Raw genomic sequence first — 13705 nt, 5'->3', positions numbered from 1 at the left:
TCCTAATGTCAACCACTCCGAGAGTGTAGTGGGTGCTTTTACATGCCACCGGCACGAGGGCCAGTCCAGCAGTACTGGCAACAGCCACTCTCAAGTGGTGTTTTTTTTACATGCCACCTGCACTGGCAATGACCTCGCTTGAATGTTTTTTCACATGTCAGTAAGGCGATACTGGTAATGATCACGCTTGAATGGTGATTTTTACGTGCCACTGGCGCGGAAGCCAGTTTGCTGCTCTGGCAACAATCACGCTCAGATGATGCTCTTAGCGCTCCACTAGCTCCTACTGAGAATAATTCTTCCCTCTACAGGCACATGGCTTAGAATTGGTGAGAGAAGACTAACTGATTACATCAACTCCAATACTTGACTGGTACTTTATTTCTATTCACACCAAAGGAATTGTCAACAAGGTTGACCTCAGTGGGATATGAACTCAGAATGCAAATAGCCAGAAGGAATGTCACTAAGCATTTTGTCTGATGAGCTAATGGTTCTTCCAATTTGCTGCCTTAAACCTTTGATCATCATCATCATCGTTTAACGTCCGTTTTCCATGCTGGCATAGGTTGGACGGTTTGACTGGGGACTGGCAAAGCCAGGAGGCCGCACCGGGCTCCAATCTGATCTGGCAGTATTTCTGCAGCTGGATGCCCTTCCACCCGAGAGTGTAATGGGTGCGCTTTTTACATGCCACCAGCACGGGAGCCAGTCAGGCGGCACTGGCATCGGCCACGTTCAGATGGTTCTTTTTATGTGCTACCGGCACAGAAGCTAGTCGGGGCAGAAGGGCTGGCATTGACCATGTTCAGATGGTGCTTTTTATGTGCCATCAGCACAGGGAAGCAGTCAGGCAGCAGCACTGGCAATGACCCACGCATGCATGGTGCTTATTGCATGCTACCAGCACGGGAGCCAGTCAGGTGGCACTGGAATCAGCCACAGCTACAATTTCCATTTGATTGTGATTTAACAAGTAATAATTGAGTGAGGTAAGTAAATAAAGCCTTTCCAATTCCTACCCCTATATCTAGCTTAATGAAACATCCCACATTACTGAGTGGAAAGTGTTATACTATTTCTGTTTTTTTTAAATTTTCTTTTATCCAATCAATATTATTTCTCAAATTCTGTGATACTGTGTTGAATTTTATGCTGGATTTACTTGTGGCTATGGGACGAGAAGCTTGCTTCCCAACCACATGGATCTGTCTTCCTCTACAGCCTCAGGCTAACCAAAACCTTGTAAGTGGATTTGGTAGATGGAAACTGAAAGAAGCCTGTCATAGGTGCAGGAGTGGCTGTGCAGTAAGTAGCTTACTTACCAACCACATGGTTCCGGGTTCAGTCCCACTGTGTGGCACCTTGGGCAAGTGTCTTCCTCTATAGCCTCAGGCCAACCAAAACCTTGTAAGTTGATTAGGTAGATGGAAACTGAAAGAAACCTGTCAAGTACATGTCTCCTATGCAGGTGGCATGTAAAAAGCACCATCTGAGCATGGCCAATGCCAGTGCTGCCTGATTGGCCCCCATGTCGGTGGCACGTAAAAGCACCCACTACACTCTCAGTGTAGGTTGGTGTTGGAAAAGGCATCCAGCTGTACAAACTTTGCCAGATCAGATTGGAGCCTGGTGCTGCCTTCTGGCTCACCAGCCCTCAGTCAAACCATCTAACCCATGCCAGAATGGAAAGCAGACGTTAAACGATGACAACAACGACAATGATATATTTATATAATTATCAATGTGTGTGTCTTCATATCTGTGTTTGTGCGCCACTGCTTGACAACTGGTGTTGGTGTGTTTGTCCTCATAACTTAGCAGTTCAGTAAAAGAGACTGATAAAGTACCAAACTTAAAAAAACAAAAAAATAAGTAATGGGGTTGATACATTTGACTAAAAATTCTTCAAGGTGGTGCCCCAGCATGGCCACAGTCTAATGACTGAAACAAGTAAAAGATAAAAGATTTATGAACTAAGAATTTTTTGCCACAAAAATTAAACAAAAACTATAAGAGAGTGTGTGTGTGTGTGTGTGTGTGTGTGTGTGTGCGTGCGTGCATTTACAAATAGAAACCAAACTGACCTTTTTGATCATCTCTTGCTGAACGATCTTTTTCACATCTTGAACTCTTTTGCCCTTGTACTCACCAACTTTCAGAACCTGTGAAAATATAAATGCAAAGGGAAACAAGTGAAAAACAATTAGTAAAACAAACAAAAAGGAAAGCAAAAAGTTGTCATTGTAGTGTTTATTACTCTTGAAGACAATTAACAGTCAGTTAAAGTTCTGTTCGCTTCAACATATCGTAAGTGTCCAGAAAGAAAAGACAAGAAAAGGCAGCGAGCTGGCAGAAACGTTAGCGCGCCGGGCGAAATGCTTTGCGGTATTTCGTCTGCTGTTACGTTCTGAGTTCAAATTCCCCCGAGGTCGGCTTTGCCTTTCATTCTTTCGGGGTTGATAAATGAAGTACCAGTTACGCAATGGGTCGATGTAATCGACTTAATCCCTTTGTCTGTCCTTGTGTGTCCCCTCTATGTTTAGCCCCTTGTGGGCAATAAAGAAATAAGAAAGAGAAGACAAGCACTGATAAGAAATGAATTAGAGAAATGTAATCAATCAATTTATGATCAGTCTCTCTCGCTCTCTGGCAAGACATCTGTTTCTGTCTCTCTGTCACAAGATCACTTCTTCCGATGCTGCATCTCCGCTCAAAGGTTCTTTGTCTTGTAAGTTACTTGGTGACCCTGCCAGTGCTGATGCCACATATAAAGCATCAATTCCACACTGTAAAGTGGTTGGCATCTGGAAGGGCATCCAGCTGTGAAATCCTTGCCAAAACAGACACTGAAGTCTGGTGCAGGATCCTGTCTGACCAGCTCCTGTCAAACCACCCAACCGATGCCAGCATGGAAAGCAAATGTTAAATGATAATGATGATATATATATATATATATATATATATATATACAAGCAAAATTCACCTGCCCCTCGTCCAATGGACAGTGCTGAATCATATCTTCTGCTGAATAAAAAGCAATCAGTGTTTTCTTTTCATTAAAAAATAATTTAGCATGCCTTTATTTCAATAAATTTTTGGTTTTGTTAAACAAAGTTAAGGCAAAAAAAAAAACTTCTTGAGAAACCAAATAGTCTTTCCTTCCTTCATGCCAGGTTTGAAGAAAATATTTCTTTTGCATCTGACTTTTTTGGTCTCTTAAATATACTGCATTTTGTGGCATTATTTCAAGCCAGTCAGCTTTTTTTATGCAAACTGCACGTACATTTTTCTCGTGTACGCGTAGTATCGATCACAACAGCTGATGTACTTGCACGTACAAATGCACGTTCACACGGCTTTATCGATCGCATTCTCACCTGGAATCGATTTTTATAATTTTTTAAGACTTATACATGTCCTGATATCATCGGTATCTACATATCCAATTTGAGTGCAATTGGATGGAGGATGCCCGAGATCCAAGAAGACACACAGACAGACAGAACGGATTTTATATAATAGATATGAATGTATAAATATATGTATGTATATTGTATGTATGTATGTGTGTATGTATAAATATATATATATATATATATATATATATATATATCTATTCTTTGCTATGCAAACCTGTTGCCTTGCCTCCCTTCTGACTCCCTGATATAATGCCTTGCTTCAATCGTCTTTCCAGGCCTGTCTCATTGCTTTTATAGCACTGTCCACCTCCTTGTTCCACCACCATGTTGCCCTCGACCTAGCTGGGACTCTGCACCACACACAGATTTTGTCAGTGTTAGGAAGGACATCCTGCTATAAAAACTCTGCCAAAACAGACACAGTAGCCTAGGGTAGTTTTTCTACCTGGTTGACTCCTGTCAACCGTACTACCCATGCATAGAAGATGGACATTAAATGATGATGATGATATATATATCATCGTCATTGTTGAACATCCTCCTTCTCTGCTGGCATGGATTGGTTAGTTTAACAGGAGCTGGTCAGGCAGAAGACTGCACCAGACTTCTATGTCTGTTTTGGCAAGGTTTTTATGGCTGGATGCCCTTCCTGACATCAACCACGCAGTACAGTAGACTGAGTGCTTTTTATGTGGCACCAGCACAGGCAAGGTTAGTTTTAGCATGTTTTTTTACAATTGGATGTCCTTCCAAATGCCAACCAACTTTACAGTGTGGATTGGATGCTTTTCGTGTGACACCGGCACTGGCAGGATCATCAAATAACTTACAAGACAAGGAATTTTGAGAGGGACAAGGGCATTTGGGGGGGAGGGGGAACTTGTATCAGATGATGAAAGGTTAGAGTGTGACAGAGAGGCAGAAACAGGTGTCTTGCCATATATGAGATACATGATTACTCAGCTAAAGAGAGAGAGAGAGAGAGAGAGAGAGAGAGAGAGAGAGAAGAGAAATAGGTGTGCTGATCTAGAGGAGATACATAGTTGCCCAGCCAGAGGGGAGAGTAAGAGGAGAGAGAGAGAGAGAGAGTGAGGGATAGCAAGAGTGTAAGAGAGAATGGGAGAGAGATGGTGGTGAAGTGCCAGGGCATACTCACAAGGAACAAGGATTAGGATATAAATGAGGTGGTAGAGTAAAGGAAGAGAGAAACAAGTGAATGAGATATATAACTCAGCAATTTCAGCGGAGGGTATAAGTTGATTAGATCAACCCTAGTGTTTAACTGGTATCTATTTTATCACTCTGAAAGGCTAAAAAGCCAAGTTGACCCCAGCAGAATTTGAACTCAGAACGTATTGTTATTATCAGGAGGCGTCGATGTTGTTCAATTTTAGGGAAGGAGATAAGTCAATTACATTGACCCCAGTATGCAACTGGTACTTAATTTACTGACCCCGAAAAGATGAAAGGCAAAAGTCGACCTTGGTGGAATCTGAACTCAGAACACAAAGACGGACAAAATGCCACTAAGCGTTTTGCCCAGCATGCTAATGGCTCTGCCAGCTCACCATCTTGAACAACAACAACAACAACAACAAACACCAACACCAACATCAACAACAACGGCAGCAGCAGCAGCAACAAGTGAAACAATCAGGGAAAAACCTACCCCTTCATAGAAACCCTTTTTGTAAACCACTTCTTTTGCTTCGTTCAGTTTTTCTTTATCATTCTGGCTCTGTATTTTCATTTGTTTGCAAACTTCCTCCACACTGAAGCTGCTGTCACCAGGAATGGTTATAATGGAAATCTGCCAGAAGAAAAAAGTCAACAATAAATAAATTAAAAACAAATGTGACTCTGTGTGTGTGTGTGTGTGTGTGTATCAATTTTACCAAATAATACAAATGCTGCCGACACAAGCCAACTTCAGTCTGTTTGATCATTCATATACATATGTGTGTGTATGTGTGTGTGTGTGTGTTAAATAAAATAACAAAAACAAGGCAATGTGATATTCCTAGGGCATTCATAAATAGAAATGTGGTCTTACAGCTGTTTCAAGGAATTAAATATCCTATCATCAGTGACAAGTTAAAAGGGCTTCAGTAGAAGAAATTAGTAGAGTTCATTTTTTTTAAAAAGAAGTTATTCTGGAATGGGTGAGATATACAAGAAATTAGGTATCATGCACTTCACATAGCCTTACCTGGCTTTTGGGTCTTCTATTATTAGAGCACGTTCCATGGACCATGCCTCTGCTCTCTCTCTCAGCACCCGCCCTGCCATTGCCCATCTCCCGTTTCCCCTCACCTACCACCCCTCTACCTGCCTTTCCAACACACCATTCTCCAAGCCTTCTAGCAACTCCAGTCTGACCCCCTCCACTTCGCACATTTTCCCTCCTTCAAACAAGCCCACAACCTGTGTGACCTGGTCCACAGTTTCTTCCCTAACCCTACCCCCCAGCCTGGCTTGTTCCCCTGCTCCTGCACATGCTGCCACACTTGCCCCTACCTCGTAATCACCACCATCCTCACAGGCACCCATCATCATCCCTATCATATCACCAACTCCTTTACTTGCACTTCTAGCAATGTCATTTACTGCATCTCCTACTCTTTCTGCCCTTCTCTGTACAAGGGTCAAACGGGATGCCACTTAGCTGAAAGGTTCGCGGAGCACCTCCAAGACATCAGACTCGGCAATGACATCCTGGTCTCGCACCATTTCCACTTTACTGGTCATTCATTACAACACCTGTCTGTGCTCAGACTGTTTTAGCACAGGGGCCATCTGGACTCCCGTCTTCACCATGAACAGGAACTAATCTTTTCTCTTCGCTCCTAAGCACCAAATGAGCTCAATTTCCCTCCTCTCTTCACTCCTACCCACCTCTACCAACACCCCACCCCTACACTACATCACTCCACACACACTAGCACTGACCACTTCCAAGCACCCACACCATCATCTGCACACACATCCACATGTCAAAGTCACTATCCCCTATCTACACACACACACACACACACACACATGTGCACCTTCATTTTGGGATCACCAATACATTATCTCCCTTTCTTTCTACCTCTCCTCTCAAACCTACTTTTTCCCAACCAGTCGCCAAGTTTGGTCGCTAAATCCACAAGTTCTTTTATTCTCTCTCTGTTTATTTTCTCTTACTCTTATCTACTGAAGAGCGGAGGCTCGAAATGTAAAGACTTTCTCACTTTCCCGTGCATCAAACTAATACACCTGCTTGTTGTTCAAACATCTGTCTTGGTCTTTTGTTTTTCTATAATTTCAACTATATATATATAATATATATATATATATATTATATATATATAAAAATATGCATTCTTTTACTTTTACTTGCTTCAGTTATTTGACAGCAGCCATGCTGAAGCAAATCACTCCTGGGACATTTCTTTTTTAAGCCTAGTATTTATTCAACCTCATGTTTGCAAGCCTGACTCTAACCACTGAGCCACATATACATACATAATAAGTATGTGTGTGTGTATGTTTGGATTTCCTTGCCTTCACACCATACATCATCATCATCATCATCATCATCGTTTAACGTCCACTTTCCATGCTAGCATGGGTTGGACGGTTCAACTGGGGTCTGGGGAGCCCGAAGGCTGCACCAGGCCAGTCAGATCTGGCAGTGTTTCTACAGCTGGATGCCCTTCCTAACGCCAACCACTCCGAGAGTGTAGTGGGTGATTTTATGTGCCACCGACACAGGTGCCAGACGAGGCTAGTTGTAAATAAGCATCACTGTCATTTGTTGTTAGAGTGATATCATTTGTTTCCAATCTTGCAGGAAATTATGTTCAGTTATGCAGAAATATTACCTTGCTCTGAAACCGGCAAGCGTTAGCAACAGGAAGAGCATACAGCTGTAGAAACTCTATCTCAACAGATTCCATCCACGGCATGCATGCATGGTAAAATTGACATTAAAACGATGGTGACAGTGGTAACAGCCATGGTTGTGTGGTTAAAATTTTGCTTTGCTAACAAGTGGTTCTTTCTCTGATGCCATCACTCAGCACCTCAGGTCAAACAATACCATGAGTGTAGAATTGGAAAGACAGAAAATGTGCTGACACTCGTCTGTTTGTATACAAAAAGATATAAAATAAATAAACTTACTGGTTCAAAGTCCAACACCATGTGGTCTTGAATTCCAAATTTCTCTCTAAATTGCTAGATTAAAGAAAGAAACAACAAAATCAGTAACATTGAAACTGTGAACAATAAACTGTTTATAATTGCATCAGTGCATTTGTGTGTGCGTTTGCCCGTGTCAGTTTATTTGCATGAGTGTATTTCAATTATAAAAAAAAAAAAAAACGATGAAAGATACTTCCAGAGTCAGAAGCTCATAAGACCAATTTTTCTGGAATCGGTGGCATATATATTCCCTCCCTGGATGAGGCACCAGTCCGTTGCAGGATTATACATTATTGTGAAAATTCAAACAACTTCTGCCCAAGATGAAAACACATTTAAAAACAGTAAGGTGAGTGGGTTGCTGTGAAGATGTTGAAATGTTAGCATTGTACAGTCAAGCTTCTCATTCCATCAGCTTCATCTAGAAGCTGGAGGATTACTAGTTCAATTTCTTAGTCATTATGACTACTGAGCTAAGATTTTTTTTTTAGCAAGTCAAAATCATCATACCCACTTCATTTGGCATTCGTCTTTTTCTTTAAGCTGTTATGAAGCTTACTATATCATTTTACCATGTTAGCTGAAGTTAACTGCTTCAGCAAGACTAGTTGCCCGGCTTTGTACTATGGGATTAATATCCAGTAACAGACTAAAGACCCTGTAAAAATTACTAAGGGTCATATTTTGAACTTGAACACAACTCATTGTCTTCTGGTTCTTTCTGTGTAGCATTTGGCAAACATTTATTTTTGCTAAAAACTGAAACCACGATCAGTTCAACACAATAACCATTAAGCCATACAACAAAGTGTAGGAGAAAGAATAGATCAGATTTAGGTTGAATGCACATGCTATTAATGTCCTACATACATATATCACAGATGTTATACATGGCACGTTAAAAGCACCAACCGATCGTGACCGATGCCAGACCCCCCCTGGCACCTGTGCAGGTGGCACGTAAAAAGCACCCACTACACTCGCGGAGTGGTTGGCGTTAGGAAGGGCATCCAGCTGTAGAAAACACTGCCAGATAAGACTGGAGCCTGGTGCTGCCCCTGGCTTCCCAGACCCCGGTCGAACCGTCCAACCCGTGCTAGCGCAGAAAACAGACGTTAACCCTTTCGTTACCAACCCGGCTGAAACCGGCTCTAGCTCTTTAGTACAAATGTCTTGTTTTCGTAAGTTTTGAATAAAAATCTTCCACCAAACCTTAGTCACAATTTATGCTCCTAACACTAGCTGAATGATAACGAAGTTATTTTACTAAATTCTTTGTTATATTTAAAGTAATTGAAAGAAACACAGAGCATCTCAAAATAAATACAGTAACAAAAGGGTTAAACGATGATGATGATGATGATGAAATATGTTACGAAAAGAAAATAGAAACTACATGTGGAAATGTAAGGGGAAAGTAAAAAGAAAAATAAGCGAAAATGCACATAGGAAATAAAAAAAAATAACAGCTTTTTATGAAAAGTAACGATAGATATATACAATTAGATGAACTGAGGTAGTAGTAAAAGTATTTCAAAGCAATGATTAGTAAATTTACGAAACCAGTATGCTTTTGAATCTCTTTAACAATTCACAATAATGACTTTTATTACTTTTATTCCTACCTCAGTTCATCTAATTGTATATATATAATACTGTTACTTTTCATAAAAAGCCGTTACTTTTTTGATTTCCAATGTGCATTTTCGCTTATTTTTCTTCTTACTTTCCCCCTTCATAATATATATATATAATGTATATATATATATATATATATATATATATATATATATATATACTAGCAGTATCGCCCGCCCGCGTTGCTTGGGTTTGTAAGGGAAATACTATATAAGCATTTTTAGAGAAGTAAAGTATAATAGCCATCTCAATATGGCTAACCACAAAGGGGGGTGTTACTGTACCTTTTTACGTTCTGAGATTTAATAATAAATTTTTAGAGTTACTTACTTCCCTATATAAGCCAAAAATGCATTGAAAATGGGAAAAATTGATGGTAATTTTTTTTTTAAATCGTAGACCATTGTAGACGCGCGCTAATAGCCAGAAGGGCTCGATATGAATCACGACTATAAGATACCCGGTTTTGGTTAAACTGCACACCGCAAAATGTGGAGTAGTTAGGAATAAATCGTAGGAGACAGACAGCACACAACCTCTCTTTTATATATAATGATATATATATATACATCTGTATAGATAGATAATCAAAAAAAATATATTGAGACAACATGAAAGACTCGAAATAATAAACTAGATGCAAGCATCCAAATAATACTGGCTTCAAATTTTGGCAGAAGGTCTGCAATTTCTGGGGATGGACTAAGTCAAATAGGTCGACCCCAGTGCTCAGCTGGTTCTTCATTTTGTCCAGCATGTTAATGATTCCGCCAGCATTCAAATAATATTTAAAAACAAGGTGATGTGTATTATAAGGATCATTTTTACCCATGTCACTACAAACGTATGAGCTATTATCCAAAGTATTCTTTTTTCATATAATATAGTTACAAACACACATTGACTGATAAAAATCAATCATTGTTTTAGTTGGTAGTTTTTATTCTTATTACCTGTTTGTTTTTTAAATCTCGAAGGGCTACAAAGTCATCCGGTGAATCTGATGGCACACTTGTCACAACTCCAGTTCCTGAATTTTACAAACAAAAAAAAAAACTTTTAATCCATTAAATATTCTGTTAATATTATAAAAAGTGGTATAATTCCATTTTTTATCTTCTCTGAATTATTTCTTTAAACTCTTTTTTTAATAAAAATTATTAAGGGGCAGTAACCCATGCCAACATGGTTATATCACCACTCAATCAGAGAGGATATTATCAACTTATGAGTGCAGGAGCGTGGCTTAGTGGTTAGGGTGTTGGACTCATGATCATAAAGTTGTGGCTTCGATTCCTAGACCGGGCGATGCGCTATGTTCTTGAGCAAAACACTTCATTTTCATGTTGCTCCAGTCCACTCAGCTGGCAAAAATGAGTAACACTGCGACGGACCGGCATCCCATCCAGGTGGGGAATTTCTATGCCACTGAAACTGGGAAACCGGCCCTTATGAGCTTGGCATGGCTCGAGAAGGAACATAGCAACTTATGCATTTTGCGTCTCCAAACCTGTCACACCAGCTTTTGTCTAGGTTGGAGAATCATACTGCCACAAAAATTTACATTAACCAAGAGCTCATCTAAACCATTCTGTTGCACAACTGCCAATACATGTCCAATGAGAGTACCAGACTGGAGCAAGCTGAAAGTATTTGGCACTTTAGCTTTTGCCAAAGTAGTCGTGTTCACATTTTGGGTTTTGCATCAAAGTCCAAGGTTTGTTGTTAGTAACAGAATGATTCCTTTTAACAACTCTTGCCCAAAGAATGCCTTCATTAGTTTGGCCATACACTCTATTCTCTATAGAGTGAACTTATCTACAATAAAGTCATTCAAGAGCTCCCACTAGGGTGGCATAAATGGAGAGGAAAACAAAAGTGTGGGTAAATACAATCAAGTCAGTTTTTGAACAGCATCCACCTTTGGAACTGCTACAAGTTGATTATCTCAACATCAAACACCTGTAATTACCAGGTGCAATTGACAACGATACTGTGAATTTACTACTTGGAGCTGGTACAACTCATCACAGGTGAAAGCCAAGATTCCTTTTGTGTGACACATTAAACAGGGTGTTCAGGCTAAATCTGACAATTTTCCATAGGCATAGGAGTGGCTGTGTGGTAAGTAGCTTGCTTACCAACCACATGGTTCTGGGTTCAGTCCCACTGTGTGGTACCTTGGGCAAGTGTCTTCTACTATAGCCTTGAGCCAACCAAAGCCTTGTGAGTGGATTTGGTAGACGGAAACTGAAAGAAGCCCATCGTATATATGTATATATATATGTGTGTGTATATGTTTGTGTGTCTGTGTTTGTCGCCCCCAACATTGCTTGACAACTGATGCTGGTGTGTTTACATCCCTGTAACTTAGCGGTTTGGCAAAATAGACTGATAGAATAAGTCTTGGGGTCGATTTGCTTGACTAAAAGCGGTGCTCCAGCGTGGCCACAGTCAAATGACTGAAAAAAGTAAGAGAGTAAAAGAAAAAGAGATGTGTTCTTTTTTTTTTATCAGGAATGACTTGATTTATTGATGAACAGCCAACGGCATTGGAAAGCATGAAATTGAAGTTATAGTTGAGAAAAAGTTAGCTGACATGGAAGACAGAAATCCATTTGGATATTGGAAAATTGTTACCTGTATTGTGATGATCTGTGTCAGGTATCAAAATGCTGACATCATAACTGCTGATCAATGCTCTGTGAACACTATAAAGGCTGTAAGATGTGACATGCACACCGTGAAAACCAGGTTTCCCCGTCACTATGATGATGTCCAACGAGGGTGACATCATGCTGCCCCACATCTTAAAACAGAGCCTTAGGTTCAATTCAGACAGCTAAGTGAAGCTGCTGGAGACAGTAATCAAACCCTGGTTGGAAAGGCTTGCTGTTGGAAGGCCATATGTATGGTAGCAGGATTCAGCTCCTTGCCATATCTCTGGAAGTGTTTGTTGGAGAATTTCCACAACTTCAACAGCCCCAATTTCTGGCCTCCTAATTTTCGCAATTGTAATCTCGTGGATTACTATCCGTGTGGGATGCAGTTGAGAAAGGAACCAACCACTCTACCTGCAACACCGAGGCCAAGCTGGAGGCCAAGATCGAGGTGAAGTTTGAAAATCTTCCCAGGGACACAGTGAGGAATGCATACCTCAGGATCTGGAGCTGTCTTGAGGCCATGGTGGAAGCTGAATGTGAATACTCTGAGTAAACTATTATCTCCCTGCCATAATTATCATCATCATTTAACGTCCGTTTGTCCATACTGGTATGGGTTGAATGGTTTGACCAGGGCTGGCAAGCTGGAAGGCTGCACCAGATTCCAGTCTGATTTGGCATGGTTTCTACAGCTGGATGCCCTTCCTAACGCCAACCACTCTAAGAGTATAATGAGTGCTTTTACGTACCACTGGCACGGGTACCATTTGCACAACACTAGTATCTGCCATGACTGCCATTTTGCTCAGCTTGATGGGTCTTCTTCTCAAAAACGACATAATGGCAAAGGTCTCAATCATTGCCCCTGTGAATCCCAACACTTGAAAGGAATTCAGCCACTTTGCCTCCGTGAGACCCAATGCTCAAAGCTGATATTTAAAAAATTTTTTTAAATACTTATATTTTATGCAAACTGTTAAATTTAGACCAAACACCTTGAATATTATCTTTACCCTCAGTTCTGAACAAGTTGCATATATGATTATAATTAGGGTACAACCCGTGCTAGCGCGGAAAACGGACGTTAAATGATGATGATGATGATGATGGGTCATAACAATAATGATTATGATTACTGGCAAGTATATGCCAATGACATAAACAGCAGTGAAAGCACAACTTAACAAACAAACCTTTATCTTCTTTGATAGTCATCATCGGTAAAGTATAGATACACTGGTAACTGGTGAGAGGTGCATGTAGTTTTACGCCAAGTATATCCTGAAATTAAAAGAAAACATATAATTAAGTACAACCATTATCACCATTAACCTTGTCGTCGTTGTCATTACTGTAGGTTGGCTATGAATTCAGTAATTGTATAATCCCATATTTCACACATCATCATCATCATCCTCATTTAGCATCCGCTTTCCATGCTAGCATGGGTTGGACGGTTCAACTGGGGTCTGTGAAGCCGGAAGGCTTCATCAGGCCCAGTCAGATGTGGCAGTGTTTCTACGGCTGGATGCCCTTCCTAACGCCAACCACTCCGTGAGTGTAGTGGGTGTTTTTTACATGCCACCTGCACAGGTGCCAGACAGAGCTGGCAAACGGCCACGAACGGATGGTGCTTTTACGTGCCACCGGCACGGGGACCAGGCAAGGCTGGCAACGGACACGAACGGATGGTGCTTCTACGTGCCACCAGCACGGGGGCCAGGCGAGGCTGGCAACGGACACGAGCAGATGGTGCTTTTACGTGCCACCGGCACAGGGGCCAGACGAGGCTGG

The 13705-nt window shown here is 40.9% G+C and overlaps 1 protein-coding gene across 1 annotated transcript in view; it reads right to left on the bottom strand.

Moving 5' to 3' along the window:
• The window catches only part of LOC115222599 (leucine--tRNA ligase, cytoplasmic), a 77442-nt gene that overhangs the window by 29382 nt on the left and 34355 nt on the right, over positions 1-13705 (bottom strand). Inside the window, exons 11-15 of the mRNA XM_029792897.2 lie at positions 13105-13192; positions 10202-10278; positions 7590-7643; positions 5092-5232; positions 2088-2165 (exon numbers count right to left, since the gene is read on the bottom strand). Coding sequence (XP_029648757.2) covers positions 2088-2165; positions 5092-5232; positions 7590-7643; positions 10202-10278; positions 13105-13192 — 438 coding nt within the window. The remainder of the gene's footprint in view (positions 1-2087; positions 2166-5091; positions 5233-7589; positions 7644-10201; positions 10279-13104; positions 13193-13705) is intronic.

Source organism: Octopus sinensis, linkage group LG20 (assembly GCF_006345805.1).
Source record: "Octopus sinensis linkage group LG20, ASM634580v1, whole genome shotgun sequence".
NCBI classification, from domain to species: domain Eukaryota; kingdom Metazoa; phylum Mollusca; class Cephalopoda; order Octopoda; family Octopodidae; genus Octopus; species Octopus sinensis.
The sequence above is the reverse complement of the archived record's forward strand: the minus strand, read 5'-3'. Positions and strand labels throughout refer to the sequence as shown.